Raw genomic sequence first — 19,379 nt, forward strand, 5'->3', positions numbered from 1 at the left:
TGAATAATGTATATACTTGAGTGTATCAATATACCAATATATTAGTGATAAACCAACCGATAGATGCAGTTCGTCCAAAAAACTAGTCACTTGTGACTCCAATCTAAACCAATGTGGAAGCAACTTCTTTGTTATCCACTTATCCCTAAGCATTGCCTAATTGGGCAATCTTTCTCATAAAAAAAAACGGCAATCTTGGAGTAGAAATCTTGCGTAAACTATTTATATTTCAACCAGCAACCTTGTGAATCTATGGCTATCGAGTACGACCCTCTACCTATATTAAAAAAGCAGAGAAATGTGGCTTTACAAAACAAAAGTTTTGTAGTTAAAGTTTAATCTTCAACCTCTTCATCATGACATTTTTGGATGACCAAGGTTGGTGCTATTCTTGTCGGTGCAAACCTCATTACCACAATTAAACAAGAAGATTAATTAAGCTAATTAAACATGAGTCTTAAACGAATCAGTCCACGTCTAATGGAGACTTATATTTAATTGGGGTCATTAAGATTGGGGTCTCCTAGTTACTTGGCTCGAATCAAGGAGAATCCAATGGATTAGGGTTTGAAGAGTTAGGTAACGAAAAGAAAACTTGAAGACTTTGAAGTTGATTGATCTCCTTGTCTTTTAATGCCCGACCTTCATTTCTTTGTCAGAAATTAAGGAACTCTTATCAAAGCTTATGATAAAAATATTATGTGTATTCGTTTAGTGCTTGAATTGTAATCCAAAAGAATTCGGTTAATAGAGTAAGCATATATGAATTCTCATAATTTTAAGTAAAAACCTTGAAATACGCAATTAACATATTTAGTAATAAATTAAAGACTTAATTTTGATATCTCATTTCATTCTAATTCAAAATATAACACATCTGAGTCTCAGAATGATAAATGAGTGTCATAATCATAAGTATAAGCAAAGTAAAATAACACTATTATTAGAGTTGTCGATTACAATAGTCTACCGAATAATTGATTTTTGAAATCAGTAGTGAAATAACTTGCACAAAACCAATCGGCAAGTTGCCCAATCGAAACCCAATATAGTATCCGGACGGAAATTAACGACAGTGCAAGTAACCTTCTTTTTCTTTCTTCAGCATGGAAGTCTGATATTCATGTTCTTTGATTCAACACAAAAAACAAAAGATGAAACCGTTATAAAATATAACTACCAGTTGAATTTCTGGAGAGCCAAAGTCACTAGCCGCTACCTCACAGGCTCACAGTAACAAAGGGGAGTCAGTTCTTTTCAACATTTACCGGTAATTTTATACCGGTATCCCTGTCTTCACCATGTAGCTCGACAGTTGGAAATACCCTCCAAAACAAGTGTACGGCAGAAGACTGGAGGTTGGCCTTAAAAGCTGTGAAAACAGAGGCAAGTGTGGTTCCATGAGGGCATTTTGGGAAGACAGGTACATCGACAGCGAGCCAGCACAGCCTCCCCAACCACAACTACCACCGGCTTAAGTTGCCTTCTTCCTAACTCTCTCACTTTCACTCTCTCACTGTGACTCAGTGGGTGTGAGCAGTCAAGAACAAGCAAGCTTAGGAAAGTGACACGTCAAGTGCTAGTGTTTTTCTTCTTCTTCTTCTTCTCGTTTGTTGCAACCATCATAATCTATTCAAACAATTACTAAACCCCGCCCTCTTCCCACTTTGCCATTTTAACAACCACCACCACAACTAATCTCTCTCTCTCTCTCTATTTCAAATGGCGTTGTTAGATCATTTTCTTCATCCTAACTGACAAGTATCTAAGCTCTTAACTTTTCCGCAGTACCCAATCTTTGGATAGACAATACATATATTTTTTTTCTTTCTTTCCGAATTTGGGTATGTTTTTGTGAGGTTTGATTCAATGGAAGCGTCAGAGAATTGTAGTGTTAAGGTAGCTCTTCATATTCGACCGCTTATTGGTGATGAACGCAGTCAGGGTTGCAAGGAATGTGTTACTGTTACACCCGGAAAGCCTCAGGTACTATGTTTCCGATAAGGGATCGGGATTCTTGAGCTTCAAATATGTGGTGTTAATGTGTTTGGATATCTGGGCATTGTTTTCAAGCTGAAATAGTGTAAAATTTGTCTCTTTGTGCACTTGGGAAAGGAGGTATTGGTGTTTCCAGGTTGTGTGTTTAATTGACAAAGTTTCGTAATTTTGTGTTTGATTTTGATTTGCTGGTTCCCTTCTTCTGTGCATTGTTTGCATTAGTTCCCATCTTTTCTATCTCAGTTTGTTTAAGCCCTGCAAAATTATGCTCATGTTAGAGATGGGAAAAAAACTCACATGGCACTCTTCTGTGACTTTAATGGCATTTTGATGTTGGGTGATTTTGTCTGTCAAGTTTGCAAGTTTTGGCTGATGTCTTTAGTTGCTGAGAGTGTGATCTTTGTTGAGTATGGTGCAGATACAAATCGGCACACATTCTTTTACATTTGATCATGTATATGGAATTGGGGGAGCTCCATCCTCTGCCATGTTTGAAGAGTGTATTTCTCCACTAATTGATGGTTTATTCCAAGGATACAACGCTACTGTACTCGCTTACGGTCAGGTAATGTCTATCATATATAGAACATGCTGCATTCTCTATGTACTCTCCTTTTATTTTGACAATCTACATGTACAAATGCTACAGACAGGCTCCGGAAAGACATATACGATGGGAACTGGCTATGGAGATGGTTGCCAGACAGGGTTGATTCCTAAAGTTATGAATGTACTGTTCAGCAAGATTGATATTTTGAAGCATCAAACAGAATTCCAGTTGCAAGTATCTTTTATTGAGGTAAACTCCTTGTATTTCCAAAGATATGTCCGCAATTACTTGTTTCAAGGAACTTCTTGAACCTATAGAATGACCAAAAAGAAATGGGAAAAGTGTTGCAAAAGTCTCTACTATAATTGTGGTAAATCAGATGATAGATTCTCAATGTATCTAATGTTTGAAGGGGAACTTAAGAGGGATCCATTGGCATTTTTTTTCCTTCTATTAATGACTATGTACTCTCTTTTTTCCTAGACCAAGTTCTTGCCCAATTTTTGTTATTTCTATACAAAAGGATTAAGTAAAGGGTTTGAATTTTCAGATTCTGAAGGAAGAAGTGAGGGACTTGTTGGATTCTGTATCTTTGAGTAAATTGGATGCTGCAAATGGACATGCTGCCAAAGCTAACTCTCATGGAAGACATCCACTACAAATTCGTGAAACATCGAACGGTGCAATAACACTAGCGGGATTAACTGAAGTTGCTGTTAGTTCATCACAAGAAATGGCTGCTTGCCTGGCACAAGGATCATTAAGCAGAGCAACGGCGAGTACAAATATGAACAACCAATCTAGGTAAACCTTGGATTCTAAACTGTCTCTCTTCTGACACGCATGATTAATTTTGTTCATGGATAATTTTGGATTCAGGGTCCATCATTTTGACACAAATCAATGCATTACGAAATGGTAGTCGAGGCCTAATTATAGAAGTGGTAGGAGATATTGCATTCTGGGAAAGAATTTGGTTTTATCATTAAGGCTGATGCTTTTGACACAGCCATGTGCAATCTTTGCTTATAAATTACTGTCATCCATGATGACTGATTATCCTGAAAAATCAAGCTTCATACAGAAAAGTGGGAAGAAAATGGTTCTCCGCATTCTGGGAACATGTTCATATAGTTCTGTTCCTTTATATACAGGTGAAAATTGCATTAGTTCTGCACATACAGGGACTTCCGTTTACAAGAATTTATAGAGCAGTAAAATTCCAACTTCTGAAAAGGTTGCCATGATTACAATTTACCAGTGAATGTTTACAATCTAATAATGGCATATGGTTCTCATTTGCATGTTTGTACTAGTCGGTCACATGCCATCTTCACAATCACATTAGAACAACTGCGAAAAATCCATTCAACTTTTCCTGGGAATGACACTCCAGATGAGGATATGGGTGAAGAGTATTTCTGTGCCAAGTTCCATTTGGTTGATCTTGCTGGATCTGAGCGAGCCAAAAGAACAGGGTCTGATAGTCTTCGTCTTAAAGAAGGTTAGTAAACTGCTTCTGAATATAATCCACTGTGCCTTCGAATCTTGAATAATAAATTATCGACTTATGAGCAGGTATACATATTAACAAGGGACTTCTTGCACTCGGTAATGTCATCAGTGCATTGGGAGATGAGAAAAAGAGGAAAGAGGGCATGCATGTCCCCTACCGAGACAGTAAACTCACTCGGCTCTTGCAGGTTAGATAAACTTTAAACCTGGTTTATGCCTGAGATACAATTTCATATAAATTTTAATAACATGCTGAGGCTGACATGACACTGATGGTATAACCCACAAGCACAATCATTATACAAGTTTATATGAAGATATGCCTGATTGGGGAACCATAACATTTTTGCATTAGATAGTATGCCTCTACTAATAAAGTAATTAGTTAAAATGTAACAAACCCTGATTGATAATCTGTTAGTGTAGAGTACAGACAACCGTCACTGCATAAGCTTAAGCTCTCAGAGAATGTGCCAAAAATGTATGTCAAAGTAGTGTTGAACCAACACCCTCTATCACATTCCGCATCATCTTGCAAACAAAGGACCTGCTTAATTTATATATCTTTCTGTTCTGATCTGGGTTCAATTGTGGCAGGATTCACTTGGTGGAAATAGCAAAACGGTCATGATAGGTAACCCCCTGCATGATTGTTACCGTAATGATTTCTTTGGTCTTACACCACTGATGCTATGCATGTATATTCCTACTGCCTTTGCCGAACAATTTCATGGGAACTGAGTGTGTTTCTATCCTCATTTTCTCTGTTTGAACTTTGAACAAGATTTTCTGAGTCTTGATTTTGCTTCCTCTTTGGTTGAAGTTTGATAAAGTAAAACCCTTATAAACCCATAGGCAAGGTCCCATTGCACACGTGGGATAACCCGCTCTGATACCATGATAAAGTAATCTGGGGTTCACATCCAAAACCAATTGGCAATGGATGGAGTGACCCAAACCCTTATAAACCCATAGGCAAGGTCCCATTTTTCCCATGTGGGATGTATATATTCTCAACAAAGTTGGAGGCTTTTCATGCTTTTCTTACTTTTGGTGAATTTGCTATTCTTCCAGCTTGCATCAGTCCTGCTGATATCAATGCTGAGGAAAGTCTCAACACTCTTAAATATGCAAATCGGGCTCGCAATATCCAGAACAAGCCTATCGTGAGTTTGTTAGAGTTCACTTTCTTATGACTAGATTTGCTATAGTTCCTTTCACACACACTGTTTGAATTGCCTCCTATGCCATGAATTTTGACCAATCTAGTACTTTCTTATTTTGTTGTATAGGTTAACAGAGATGTGATATCCAATGAGATGCAGAAAATGCAAGAACAGCTAAAGTTATTGCAGGCAGAGCTATGCACTCGTGGTGGAGGAGCTCAATTTGATGAAGTGCCGGTATTCTCCCAAGAAAGAAATTTCACTGATTTTAGATGTAGTCTATGCATCTTTTTTATAGACAATAGAATTTGGTTTTACAGGTTCTTAAGGAAAGGATTGCTTGGCTTGAGGCCAGGAATGAGGAGCTTTGTCGAGAACTTCATAGATATCGCAGCAGATGTGCTGTTGTGCAACCGTGTGAAACAGATGTGCTAGTATGTGAACAGAAATTTTCTATTATATCTTTGATATGCGATCTTTATTGCGTACAAAATAAACCTTCATGTATCAGGAATTATAAGCCTCTTATCTCAATTAGGGTGAGCTTCTCCACCAATTGCCATATAGTTTTGGGTGGACTTTTTTACTCAAGTGACTGCACATCTCATGACCATGTTATAATTGGACATCATAATTTACTTTGTATAACAGTTGTGATATAACTGCTTTTATGGTCCTCATGTTCCAAATTTCCATTTCTCAGGAAGGCGAGGCTTGTTTCACAAAGAGTGATGGACTTAAGAGGGGTTTCCAGAGTATGGACTCATCTGATTATCAGATGAGTGAAATTTCATCAGGTAAATCACTCACTTTGGTTATTTAGATCAGTTTAGAAGAATGATGTGCCTGACCATGATTCTGCCGAGCCAAATTTATTAGGGGCTTATTCTAGTACTTTGCATTTTGGCATAATTGAAAAATTTTGCAGGCGAAAATTCCGGAGAAATTGATGAAGTCACAAAAGAATGGGAGCATCAACGTCTGCAAAATAGTTTGGATATGGAGTTGAATGACTTAAACAAACGTTTGGAGCAAAAAGAGGTTTTTACTTTCACTTATGGCTCCTGCACTATTAGTTTGGGCTTTAACTTGAAGAAAACTACTTGTAGTTCAAGTAATATGTAATGTATATAGATCAGATGATGATTTGCAGTAAACCTTCTTGAAAACTTCCCAGAAAAATTAATTTGGTAGCTAAGCAATTACTGTTTCAATCACATTAATCTTTCTGACATGTTTTGGGCTTCTAGAAATGACAGCTTTTTTAAGAAATGTAACTTTTACCTCTTCCTCTAATTCATAACTTCCACCTTCTGTAGTCTGAGATGAGACTTTTTGGAGGGATTGACACTGTGGCACTGAAGCAGCACTTCGGAAAGAAAATTGCGGAACTTGAGAAAGAGAAAAGAATTGTGCAGGTCATATTTAACACATTTGAATTATTTCGTATTTCCAGTATGCTCTTATGTTTAGGCTGACAATAGTATTAATCTCAGCAAGAGAGAGATCGTTTGTTAGCTGAAGTTGAGAGCCTTGCTTCTTCTAACTCTGATGGACAAGGACAAAAATTAAAAGACGTGCATGCACAAAAATTAAAAACTCTCGAAATGCAGGTGATTATGTTATGAATTATCTAACTGACATTCTGCTCTTTATAGTTGTCCTTAATCCTGATGATTTATCATTTTCATCTTGAACTTCAGATTTTAGATCTTAAGAAGAAACAAGAAAACCAGGTCCAACTTTCAAGGGAAAAACAGAAAAGTGATGAAGCAGCAAAGAGGTTGCAAGCTGAAATACAGTATATTAAATCTCAGAAGGTTTGTTCTCATTTTTATACTTAATGAAGTTTTATAAGCAATAGAAGAAGTTATTCAATATGTTATTGATAAAGTAATCTGGGGTTCACATTCAAAACCAATTGGCAATGGATGGAGTGGCCCAAACCCTTATAAACCTATAGGCAAGGTCCCATTTTTCCCATGTGGGATGTATATATTCTCAACACGCCCCCGCACGTGTGGCGAATTTTCAAGCCATTCACGTGGACAACTTTGGGTGACGTGGAGCCCGTGTGGCCATGAGGCATGCACACGTGGATAACCCGCTCTGATACCATGATAAAGTAATCTGGGGTTCACATTCAAAACCAATTGGCAATGGATGGAGTGGCCCAAACCCTTATAAACCTATAGGCAAGGTCCCATTTTTCCCATGTGGGATGTATATATTCTCAACAGTTATAACTTTTAATTCTTCGTTGCTTTGTTGTTTTTTGTCTTCAGGTTCAGTTGCAGCATAGAATAAAACAAGAGGCAGAAAAGTTTCGACACTGGAAGGCTTCTCGCGAGAAGGAGTTACTACAGGTGCTTTATTTTCCATTAAAAAAACAATTTGGTTATATGAGTTATGTGTAATACGCTCAAATTCTCAGCAGCAGGTGGATCCCAACAAAAAAAAAAGTGTTCTTTCATTCATTTCATTGTAATATACTGCAAAATGGATAATACTGACTCTTTTGAGGATACATTAAGCTTACAGAAATGTTTTATGCATGTAGTATGGAATTCAAAAATTTATAATATGAAGTTCCTCTTAGTACAGAGGTCTTATAATCTATTTGGCTTTGAATTCTGATTATGATTTTATCTCAAGCAGCTAAGGAAAGAGGGAAGGAGAAACGAGTTTGAACGGCATAAACTTGAAGCTTTAAATCAGCGGCAGAAAATGGTAAATATTTATAACTTGAAATTCATACTGACAATTGAACCTCTCTCTCTTCCCTTTATGCATATATATCTGCATCAACTTTTGCACGCATCACACTGAGTCAACTTCTAACAGTTATGGCTATTAAGTGCATAATGATTTTATTAGAATTTGGACAAGATCTATGTTACATTTGCTATGGTTGAGGACTTTTTTCCATGGATATGGGATTTATGTCTAATCTCGCCAATCATTTTAATCATTCTTGCAGGTTCTTCAAAGAAAGGCAGAAGAGGCAACAAATGCTACCAAGCGACTTAAACAATTGTTGGAAGCACGCAAATCTGTTATACGTGACAACTCGGGTAATATATTCTTTTGGACGAGTTCTTTCCTTCCATAATTTTCAACTTGCATATATTAAGACATTTATCTGCAACAAAATGATGGTAGAAGTTCTAAGTGGTATCATTAGATAATCATATTTCCTAAAATACCGTTGTCTCTTTCAGCTAACTCAAATGGGCATACTCCAGCAAACTCCAATGGACATGCTTCAGCTAGCCAGGTAAAGGTTTGTAATTTGCTTTTCATCATTACTGCAATTTTGGAATTTAATCTGTATGCCAAATCTAGGATTGGTTGGGCTTAGCTCAGAATGATCTTGTCATGATGAAATTTTCATCAGCCCCTTACCAAAAAGTTCGTTATTATTATTAGGTTGGCTAATTGGTTTGTATTTACTCTAATAGAACATTAAGCTTGAGGTTCTTTAAATCTGCCCTGCAAAATTTTCAATATGAGTTGTCTATCCAGGGAAATGAAAGATCTTTACAACGGTGGCTTGATCATGAGCTGGAAGTCATGGTACATGTGTATGAAGTTCGTCATGAATATGAGAAGCAACAACAATTGTATGTATTCCTGTTTTCTTGTACTCTTTTTATATTGCAAGGAATATGTTTGGAATGGCATTGGTAACACTTACATTTTAGGCGAACCGCACTAGAAAAGGAGTTGGCCTTGTTTAAGCAAGCAGATCAGCTTTCTTCAGAAGGGCAGGGTAGCCAAGTAGGAAAGAGTGGACATTCCAGGTAGGTTGATTAAAGTTTTCAGATAATGCATATATGCAGAGGTTGATTATTGTTTTTATATTTTTTTAACTTCTTTCCAATTAATCAGAGTGTTATCCATGTCACTGGATGCACGAATGGCAAGAATAGCTTCACTTGAGAACATGCTGAGCATGTCTTCGAATGCTCTCATGGTGATGGCTACACAGCTGTCGGAGGCAGAAGATAGGGACCGAAGTTTAAGTGGTCGTGGACGTTGGAACCAACTGCGTTCAATGGGTGATGCTAAGAACTTGCTTCAATATATATTTAACATCGCTGCAGAAACAAGGTGCGTATACAACCTAGATTGAATCTGATCCAATAACTCTTCAAGCTATCCATCTCATTCATTAATGATATGTAGTTCTGAATCTAGTTTCCCTTTCAACTTACATGTTTGGTAATGCTGAAAGCAATTAGGAAGAATGTTTATTCATGAGTTCATGTTCCCAACTGATGTCTCTACTTTTGTGGTTTGTTATTGGGATTGAGACACATTCTTATACCCAGTGTTTAGACTAGCTGGTATTTTCAAAGTTTTGACCAGTCTTAAGGATAAAATTTTTAATCTTGATGGTCAATGAACTCATATAAGATGTTTTACAATGTAAATATGTAGTATCTTGTAGTTCTCCCTCTTATGCATTAAGCCAAAGATGAGACCTTAACACTCGAGCTTAATGCTGGTTTTTTTGGCTGAAAGGTCGATATTAATAATTTCCAAGCTCCCATAACAATTAAATTATTTTTGTTTTAGAATAATAGAAACCGAGTGAATTAACTAATTATTTTTCTTTTGGCAAAATGAACTTGTCTAGCTCTGAGCTAGTAGAGCCATAAATGACAGAACCTTCTGTCATTTGGGTGTCTTTTTATGTTGTTTTCAACTATAATTTCTATCTAGTAAATAAGATATATTACCTGTTTACAATATGGAAATAGAAAATAGTAATCAATAGTTATGATTGTTGCTATGATGAATTTGAACCTTAATGCTTTGCATATATGTGTCAACAGGTGCCAGTTGTGGGAGAAGAGTATGGAAATCAAGGACATGGAAGATCAACTGAATGAGCTGGTAAATCTACTTAGAAAAAGCGAAGCACAGAGAAAGGAGCTTGTCAAGGAACAAGCTGTTGCTGTTGCCTTAAGTACACCCGCTTTGGTGAGACCACCATGCTAAACTGGTCACATTTTAAACCTTTCTTTCCTTGCAACTTCTTCTAATGATCCCATCCTTAGGTTGCACATTCAAGTTGATCAAAGAAAATTGGAAAGCCTAGTTCATATACACAAATATGCAGATCTGCGAAGATTTAATGTGTGGTTTAAACTTAAAATCCTACATTTTCTCATCAATCTGGATCATTTGCCAAAAAAATAAAATAAAAACAATTTTCTCATCAAGTTGTATTTGGTCAAGATGACCTCCATATAATTGGTCTCTTAACACTCAAATGGATATCTACAGGGAAATCCACGCACTTCATTAAAGCACTTTGCGGATGACATGAGTGGTCCTTTGTCTCCAATATCACTTCCTGCACCAAAGCAACTCAAATTCACACCAGGAATAGTAAGCAGTTCAGTTCAGGAGTCGGCAACATTTCTGAACCAGACACGAAAGGTAATTCTCTTTCTTTCATACTGTCTTTAATATTGCGATTCCCCTACTGGAATATGGAAATTGACATCATCGTTGGCAAATTTGCAGCTGGTACCAGTTGGGCAACTGTCAATGAAGAAATTAGCAACAGTGGGGCAAGCTGGGAAACTTTGGAGATGGAAGAGAAGTCACCATCAGTGGCTGCTACAGTTTAAGTGGAAGTGGCAGAAGCCTTGGAAACTCTCAGAATGGATCAAGCACAGTGATGAGACACTAATTAGATCAAGGCCTCGCCCCCAGGCTCAGATAGTCAGATAGATACAATATGATGACTTCATTTCCATAAGCTTCTTTATTTTGCTGTACATACATCTGACTGCTCTATATGATCCAACATATGGCTTGGTGAAAACAGCTGTAACTGCAGGTAAGAGTTCTTCTCTTGTTTCCAATGTCAGCCAATTCTTAAAGAGAAACAGAACCTTAGCCATCTTTTTCCCCAGTTGCATGAATGACATACTCTACGTTCTATGTTGACTGCATGTAGGATCGATGCAGGTGTGTTGTAAATCGGCAGGAACAGACTGGTATGTTCCACTGTCATCGGCCTTGGCCATGGTTTTGCGTCAGAAGCAAACTTGCCATGCTAGCAGTCTGGCAAAACTTGCATTAAGAACTTGGACTGCCGTTGCATCTGCTGAAAGAAGATATGCAAGAAAGAGATGGTTTGTCTTGCTGACATATGATGTTAATTTGTTTGCCTAATTTGATTGTGATTTTGTTTTTGTACATTGTCATCAATAGAAAATTGCAATTTCATCAGCAAGGTTTTCTGTGTACAGATGACCACAATTTCCAGTGTGTTTTGCGTCGTAGGATCATACCACGTAGTTGGGCAAATATTGGCTTTGATATGTAATACTTCCAGCAGCCAAATGTTCATAAAAATCAAGATGAATTTCAGCTTATAACTCCAGCAAAACTCATATTACCTCAATTACAGCAGAACTATGTTCCATGGCACTCTTGGCCAAGCATAGAAAGAAAGAATCATAAGCGTTTATAAATTCATTATACATCTGCCATATGAATTCCTTAAGTCTGGCCTATAAGAGTTGTTCAAACTTGGCCCTCAAGTTGCCATTAGAAACTTCTTCTCAGGAAACCCTCCAAGAGATGAGTGCATCGACACTGCCTCCTGCTTTTGATTTTCCTTCTTTGAATACAATCTCGCAAAACTTTAGACTTTCTACTAGGAAAATCCAACACCTGCATTATCCTCTGTCATCACACACTCTTTAATCTCCTGTAACATCTTCAACACTTGCCACATTGCCGGTCTCTGTTCTGGAGATGTCAAACTACATATACAAGCAACCTCGGTCAGCATCCCAAGTTGATTATCATCCCCAACATCATTGTCCCTCATCGCCCTAACCCAATCCCCCACATCCATGGGAACAAGCAGAGGATGTTGGGACGGATGTTTACCCGTCAAAAGCTCTAGCAAGAGGATGCCATACGCATACACATCTGACTTGGATGTAGCTCGGCGACTGGACTTCCTCGTCTCAGGAGCTTTATACCCTGCAGACTCAGGATCTTCACTGGCAGAAGAGTCTGCAAACAGAGCCAGACCGTAGTCCGTGAGACAGGCCTCAAAGTCAGCTCCCAAAAGCACATTGGACGATTTGAGATTGCCATGGATCAACGTCGACGCTTGGTGAATGTAAGCAAGGCCTTGAGCCACGTCTTCAGCAATCTTCAAGCACGACGTCCAGTGAAGAGGCTTTGCTCTATTCGATCTTGAACCTATTCATACATAATTTCAAGCTCGTTAGCCACACAAATCCATAAACACAAGTTCTCAACTACAATTCCTATCACATTCAATGCAGCCTAGACCCACATGGCTAGAGATCTTTCCTAACATTATTTCTGATCTAAAGGGTCAGACTTTGAATCATAAAGCACAAGAAGCCAATCTGTGTCGGCATTTTGACAGTGGTGCTCGCACTAAAATGTGCACCGAAAGCAAAACCCAGACATGGCACTAACCTGCGCCACTAACTCATTCAATCAGAGCATCACAGCATTCCCACACACGTCACGCCACAGAGGCCAGGCAAGTAAGAAAAAAGCTCTTGAAAAAAAAAAAAAAAAAAAGACAGACATTTGCTGAGCATAGTATTCGAATTTTTACCGTGGATGAGATTGAAGAGACTCCCATTGGTTTGGTAATCATACAAGACCAGCCTCTCTCCCTTGGCCTGAAAATAAGCCCTGACCGGAACCAAATTGGGGTGGCGCAACCCACCCACGGCGTCCATATGCTGATCGAAAACCTCCCTGCTCGTAATGGCAGTCTTACTCGCGTCCAATCTCTTCACCGTCACTATCAGCTGGTTATCCAGCACCGCCTTGTACGTCGTTCCGATGGTTCCTCTCCCAAGTAACTCCGCCGAGGCCCTCATCAGTTGCTCCAAGCTGTACAACTGGGTCTCCCCATAGCAAAACACCAAGTTCCCGCTCTTGGGTATCACCCTAGTTTGAGCTTCCTCGTAATGAGCAACTACTACTTTGGGCCTCTCCTCTTTTTGAACTGAGACGGCGGCGGGATATGGATATGGATCCCTGTCTTCGCTTGGGGACGGTTTCGAGGGTCTAATTTCGGCTTCAGTCCCGGAGGTTCGGTTTCGGATCACTGCAAACACGAATAAGAGACCAGCAAACATAAATGCGACTGCTATTGATATTCCGAGAACCAGACCGGTTTTCTTGTGCCTTGTTGGAGAGGGCGGAGACAGCACCACCGCTCCTTGTGACTGCGCACTCTCCCCTAAAGGCTCCGACGACCCCGGCGAGGTGGCATTGTGGGATTCAAAGAAGGGTGAGCGTGAGCTGCAGGCCTTGTTCATAATCTCGCCGCAGAGGCCGGGGTTGAGCTGGAACGAGGTGCTGTCGAAGCGGGAGAGAGTGGGGGTGCCCGGGACGGGGCCGGTGAGGTTGTTGGAGGAGACGTTGAGGTCGGTGAGGAAGGACTGGTTCAAAGCCGGGAAGGAGCCGTTGAACCGGTTGAACTCGAGGTGGAGGGAGTTGAGCCGGTCCAGACGGGTCAGGAGAGCGGGGATCGAACCGGTGAAGTTGTTGTGAGAGAGATCAAGGGCACGGAGGCGGTGGAGGGCGAGGAGTGAAGGAGGGAAAGAACCGGAGAAGGAGTTGCGGTTCAAGAAGAGGGACTTGAGGTTGGAGAGGGAGGAGAGGTCGGGGAGGGGACCGGAGAGGGAGTTGTTGTGGAGGCTGAGGACGCGGAGCTGGTCGAGGCGGGAGAGGGTGTGGGGGGCGAGGGTGCCGCGGAGGGAGAAGGACTGGAGGACGAAGCGGACGACGCGGCCCTGGGCGCATTTGACGCCTTGCCATTGGCAGTAGTCGAAGGGCTCGTTGAGGGTGTAGAGGAGGCGGTTGTCGAGGTCGGAGTGGGACTTGAAGGAGAGGAGGGCGACGGCGTCGGAGGAGGGGAGGAGGAGGTCTGGTGAGAGGGGTTGGGAGTGGACGGCGGCGGCGAGGAGGAGGAGGAGGAGGAGAGTGATGATGGGCATTGTGTGTTTTTTGGGGTGGATGGTTTGTGGGGTTTAGTGGGATGAGGGTTTTGGGTTTGAAGTGGGAAGAAGAGGGGCCATGGATGGAGGGAGGGTTTGAGGGTGGTTGCAGAGCAGCTGTCTAGAATGTAGTGACCAGTGAGAGAGTGAGAGGGAGCGTCTGCTTCTGGGAGCTTGATTGATGGAGTCTCTGAGTCTGTGTGTCACGTGAAGAGAGTTGGGTGTTGGGACTCTATCGTTGGAACTAGTACTCTGTTTTTTTTAGGCTTCCATGTTCTCCCGACCTTGCTTGTATGGCGCGTGACTTGTAAATTTTATACCCAGAACTGTGTTTAGGATTCAAATTTGCTTACTATTTTTATTTTATGGTGATATCACCACTCAATTAAAACTTGCTACGTCATGTAGAATTAATTTAATACTTAAAATTTATTTGTTTAACAAAACATCATAAGTAACTATAATTATGTTTTATAACACATGGCAGTTTTATATTGAGTGGTGGTATCACCACAAAGTATTGGTGGTGAGTAAATTTGAATCCGTATTTGTAGAGTTTTGTTTACCAACTCAATTAATTTGTGTTCTACTGTTTATGTTTGAATTATTCTTTGAGATGGAATATTAAAAGGAAACTTCAAACCTCAACCTATTTCAAGTCTAAACATATCATAATTAGATTTTGATCATCATAATCAAATTTCAATCTTGAGTTATATGGACATGTTTGAACGTCCATAATGAAGAATGATTTGTTTGGTGGTAGATAACTAGGTGTAGATTCCTTAATCATTCCCTATTCATTGGTCTCATTCCAGATCACACCAACCAAACTCCATGTTTATGACCAAAAGAAAAAAAGAACTCCGTGTTTGGACCGTGCAACATACTCGTGCAGATTGCACCACGCGCGATGCAAGGCGCGTATCAAATGTATTTGGAAGTCCTCCCAGGGTCCCCTTCGTTTTAGACTGGAATGTGTGAGACAGACTTAATGGTCTCGTCGCCAAGTCAAATTTGTATCTTTTATTAATCCAATTGTAAAGCATTCCTTTCCAAAAAATTTTAGAGCAAGTTCACCATTGCGGAATTTGGGTCACCAGGTTACCTACTATTCACTACTTTTTATGTATTATTTCATCATCTGGGTTACAAATACAGTGTATTTCATGCCCTAATTCACCCTGGATCACTTTCTAGGTCACCCAATATATTTCGTGCCCTGGGTCACGGGTATAGTGTATTTCGTGACCCTAAGAATGAAAATATATAGTAAAAAGTAGTGAATAGTAGGTTGTCCGGTAACCCAACGGGTGAACTTGCTCTTACTATTTTTCCATTTCATTCTTTTTTGGACAATTATTAGGTTCACCCCTTGGGTGAATAAACATATTCACTCTTTCTTGCAATTAACGCATAATAACTTTATAATTTCTAATCCAACAACTCATGTTGTATAACGTAATACAAAGATTAGCTCTGTAAAAACTCAATCAAATTGAAGACCTTTTAATTATTCATTTCTATGAAATACATGGACGGTTCATCATTATAATAGTAAGTGTTGTTAGAACTATTCATTTGTTTGATTCAATTAGATAATTAAACGATTTCCGATTCGATTGATTTTTTATAGAGATGATCTTTAAAGACATAATAATAATAACTTTAAAATAATTTCACAATGGAAACTTTAAAATTAGAAAAAAACAATTTTAAAAAATGAGAGATTTTTAGGTAGGACAGCCGTACCATGTGGCAGTAGGGCTACCCAATCAAGATCTTACAGGGGAGTGTTTTAGGTATATTACTTTATTAAAATGGGCTAATTTTGGGATATGTAAAGTTCTTTCTTAATTTTGATTGGGTTGCCCTACCACCAGTCTCTACCTAAGAATTTCTCTTAAAAAAAGGATATATATATATATATATATATATACACACACACACACACAAACAGTACCCAACCTAAGGCCTACTCCTAATTTCTATACCCAAGTTTTTGAAACTATCACAATGGTACTCCAAATAGCTAACCCGACCCAACAATCGTACCTGCCGTTTATGACAGCATTAACTATCATGCCACGTGCTAACTTTAGATGGGTATTTGTGTAATTTTCTTATCTATCTCCTCCACCAAAGCATAATCGCAGAACCCATCTCCCTCCTCTCATCCCCTCTTTGGTATATGATTCTTTCTTTTCAATTCGTTGTATACCGTGGATGATAGATAGAAAAATTTATATGAGTGTGTTTCTCTTTAAGAGATGAAGAAAATTGTGTAAAATTTTTGACTGGAGGAGGCCAGAGATGGCGACGTGGTGATCAGAAAAGAAGAATGCAATCGGGTGTTTGTGTGTGTAATCAAGTGTAATGGAACCTGCAAAAATTGATTGGAAAAACTTGGAATGGAGATTTGTAGAGGACAAAGCCTACGAGCATATCAACGTCCCCAAGTGGTTCGATTTCTTAAACCCCAATGACAACCTTGTCAATGACCACGCCTGGTTATGCACTCCCGGTCAGCTTTTTCCTCCTCCTTCTTCTTCTTGTTTTTTTCTTTCTCTATTTCTTATTAACACAAGAATCATACATGTATTACAGAGTGCAATCACCCAAAGACGGCCGCAGATTTTCTCAGATCCTCACCTTTCAAGGTTTCTTCTTTCTTCCTTTTCTGTTGGTTTTGGTGTTTAAGAAACTATCAGCCAAATATAGAATTTCAAGGATTTGAGTCTTCTTTTTATGGCTTTTCACAGCTTCATTTGGTTTTCTGACATTTATGTATTTGTTTTCTTGATTTGGGAAGGGTTTCGAGCCCATCTGATGTTTCTGGGCTCTTTCCGCTTGGTGATAAAGTCCAAAGGTAACCCATGAATCCCATCTTTCATATTACCATTTCGTTCAATTTTTCACTGAATATATGTAACTTGAATATTGGGTTTTGACCATGAGAGGACCGCATCATACCCCACCTTCAAACAATGCCCAGGCACAGACCATCTCGGCCATGAGAGGACCTCTTTTTCTCAAGTTAATCCCTTAATTTGTACTCGTAGGTGGTGAAACATGGGATGCCCAAGAGAGTGATGAAGGAGATGATGGAGGGCGACTTTTGGAGCTTCAACAACTTCAAAGGTAGAGCTTCTCAATAGGAAGGGACTGTTTTACCCCTAAAAATACGCCACGTGGCATATAGGTTAACGCCGTCATGGACGGCAGGTACGATTGTTGGGCCACGTTGGCTATTTGGAGTACCATTGTGATAGTTTCAGAAACTTGAGTATATAAATTCAGAGTGAGCCTTAAATTGGATACCGTTTGTATTTTTTTCCCCTTAAAAAATAACTCAAGATTTAGTCAATCTATGACATCGACTCCGTAAAAGTAGCTGAAGTCCCTAAACTTTTAGATCCAGTGGGCTTCTTTCTTCTTCTTGTTGGAGCTGGTTTACCATCCTGAACTTGTTTGGAGTTGTTTTTACTTCATCGAGTCGCTCGCGTCTCTTTCCCTAAGGGTCTCCAATGGTGTGCCCAACAATTGCTTTGAGCGTGAGTTTGTAGCTAGGTTAGGGTCATGAGCTAGGACCAGAGCTAGCTCCCATAGTAAAATTGCCTCCTTTCTCCTAGGCCTTGCGACAATTTCGGTTCATTTGCCCCCAAAACAATACAGTCCAACAATCACTTTATACTACACGCCTAAAGTCAAAGCAAAACTCATGCTATATTATCACGTGATTGGAAGAATTCTTAATTTCATGTGACACGTTATTGGAATATAAGCACACTCAATTCATGTCAATAACCAAAAGAATTGCTTGCATTGAACTCATTGTTGAAATTTAAAGAGAACTTGTCGAAATAAAAAGTAGATGTATTTTCAATGTGGTATGAATCAAGAGATGGTCATTTTTAATGGTAAAACCATCCATCATAGTGGCAGGCACACCAATATATTAGAACAAAATATCATATATAAACTGCCATGCTAATGTGTATCAAAAAAAAAAAACTGCCATGCTGATGTGAAAATTAACCTCATTTTATAATACTTCCCATACATTTAATATCTATTCACAACACGAATTTTTATGGTTTATAGTGACTGTGTTTCTTGTTGGAATTATGAATATAGAAGAATTTAAAATTTTTATATTGTGTTCTAATGGATTTAGTGTATAAATGAAAGATGCATTTGGATTTCAAATCTGTTCACTGAGCTTGTTCTGCAATTAAGACTTGCTTAAGACTTAAAAAAAAGATCAAGTTGAATTATTTAGAGCTTACTGATTGTTGAGTAGAGTTTCGTTATACTGGTAAGTCCTCCCCTAGGCTTATTTTATGTAGGGGACATGTAATGGGAACTAATAAGTAAGAACAGTGCACATCAAGGGTTATTCAAGTTCAATTCAAATGTACATATCATGCGGTTTCATTGAAGGAATTGAAGACAAATCACAGTACGTGTGACTACAATTCAAGCATTCATTAATTGAATCACATTAAATACTGAATCCCAATTAAGCAATCAAAAGTATCAAAATTTCATAATGATGTTCTAGAGATTAGATAGCATCTTCTTTTCATGCATTTTTATTTTTATTTTTTGGGAAAGAGGCATTCATCTGCCTCAGCTTTCATTCTTTTCTAATAAATATGTCATGCTTTAAATTTGGTGATATCCTTGTCAAAAAGGAGGGTTGGCTATGCCTTCTTTTTCTTTTCATCTATTTCAAACCCTCAAAGCCAAGTATTCTTTGTTCTTTCTCCTCTTCTGAAAGGAAGTTCCGGGAGCGACCAACTAAACTCACAAGTCACAATGTTACACCCACATATTTTTGTACGACCTCACCCTGCAAGCAAATTTTAAAAAATTAGGACTCGTGATTGGAAATTTTGCATGTAAACGAAACTCTTATAGATTATTAGTGATTACTATCGACTCCAAAAACTTTAGTTAACTATTACGGAATGGATCCACAGTGCTTATTAAACAGACGCCTCAAAAGTCTCTTGGAAGTAAAGCAGTGCAAGCTAGCTTAAAGCCTTATAGCCAACAGAAAGGAACATCAGGGAATATAGAATAGTTACGCAATAACTAATCTAAGTAATTCTAGTA

General features: G+C 39.0%; 3 protein-coding genes across 7 annotated transcripts; 2 read left to right on the forward strand and 1 right to left on the reverse strand.

Moving 5' to 3' along the window:
- The first annotated feature begins 1,342 nt into the window (after nucleotides 1–1,342).
- Nucleotides 1,343–11,520, forward strand: LOC112187241 (kinesin-like protein KIN-4A). Of its 4 annotated transcripts, none has more exons than XM_024325951.2 (26): nucleotides 1,343–1,986; nucleotides 2,417–2,563; nucleotides 2,648–2,797; nucleotides 3,099–3,352; nucleotides 3,865–4,052; nucleotides 4,127–4,251; nucleotides 4,661–4,697; nucleotides 5,138–5,229; nucleotides 5,356–5,466; nucleotides 5,550–5,663; nucleotides 5,933–6,026; nucleotides 6,158–6,270; nucleotides 6,549–6,647; nucleotides 6,726–6,842; nucleotides 6,933–7,049; nucleotides 7,515–7,595; nucleotides 7,888–7,959; nucleotides 8,210–8,303; nucleotides 8,451–8,512; nucleotides 8,755–8,852; nucleotides 8,934–9,032; nucleotides 9,121–9,342; nucleotides 10,071–10,218; nucleotides 10,525–10,680; nucleotides 10,768–11,086; nucleotides 11,207–11,520. In XM_024325951.2, exons 1-25 carry the CDS (start codon nucleotides 1,870–1,872, stop codon nucleotides 10,975–10,977), a joined length of 3,117 nt encoding a protein of 1,038 aa, XP_024181719.1. In that variant the 5' UTR covers nucleotides 1,343–1,869; the 3' UTR covers nucleotides 10,978–11,086; nucleotides 11,207–11,520. The 4 variants fall into 4 exon arrangements, with proteins under 4 accessions (XP_024181719.1, XP_040370247.1, XP_024181720.1 ...); XM_040514313.1 differs by having other exon boundaries at nucleotides 11,218–11,520; XM_024325952.2 differs by having other exon boundaries at nucleotides 1,344–1,986; nucleotides 8,451–8,506.
- A 97-nt stretch (nucleotides 11,521–11,617) lies between these two features.
- LOC112187242 (probable inactive receptor kinase At5g67200) lies at nucleotides 11,618–14,485 on the reverse strand. Its single transcript, XM_024325955.2, has 2 exons — nucleotides 12,863–14,485; nucleotides 11,618–12,471 (listed from the first exon to the last, which is right to left on the reverse strand). The coding sequence occupies exons 1-2, from the start codon at nucleotides 14,256–14,258 to the stop codon at nucleotides 11,912–11,914; spliced, it is 1,956 nt and encodes a 651-aa protein (XP_024181723.1). The 5' UTR covers nucleotides 14,259–14,485; the 3' UTR covers nucleotides 11,618–11,911.
- A 1,930-nt stretch (nucleotides 14,486–16,415) lies between these two features.
- On the forward strand, nucleotides 16,416–17,569 carry LOC112190730. Of its 2 annotated transcripts, XR_005805491.1 has the most exons (4): nucleotides 16,416–16,782; nucleotides 16,866–16,918; nucleotides 17,071–17,127; nucleotides 17,321–17,569. XR_005805491.1 is itself a non-coding variant. In XM_024330203.2 (3 exons), the coding sequence occupies exons 1-3, from the start codon at nucleotides 16,741–16,743 to the stop codon at nucleotides 17,401–17,403; spliced, it is 318 nt and encodes a 105-aa protein (XP_024185971.1). In that variant the 5' UTR covers nucleotides 16,416–16,740; the 3' UTR covers nucleotides 17,404–17,569. The 2 variants fall into 2 exon arrangements, 1 of the variants encoding a protein (XP_024185971.1); XM_024330203.2 differs by having other exon boundaries at nucleotides 16,416–16,918.
- Nucleotides 17,570–19,379: the final 1,810 nt, after the last annotated feature.

Source organism: Rosa chinensis, chromosome 2, assembly GCF_002994745.2.
Source record: "Rosa chinensis cultivar Old Blush chromosome 2, RchiOBHm-V2, whole genome shotgun sequence".
Taxonomy (NCBI): domain Eukaryota; kingdom Viridiplantae; phylum Streptophyta; class Magnoliopsida; order Rosales; family Rosaceae; genus Rosa; species Rosa chinensis.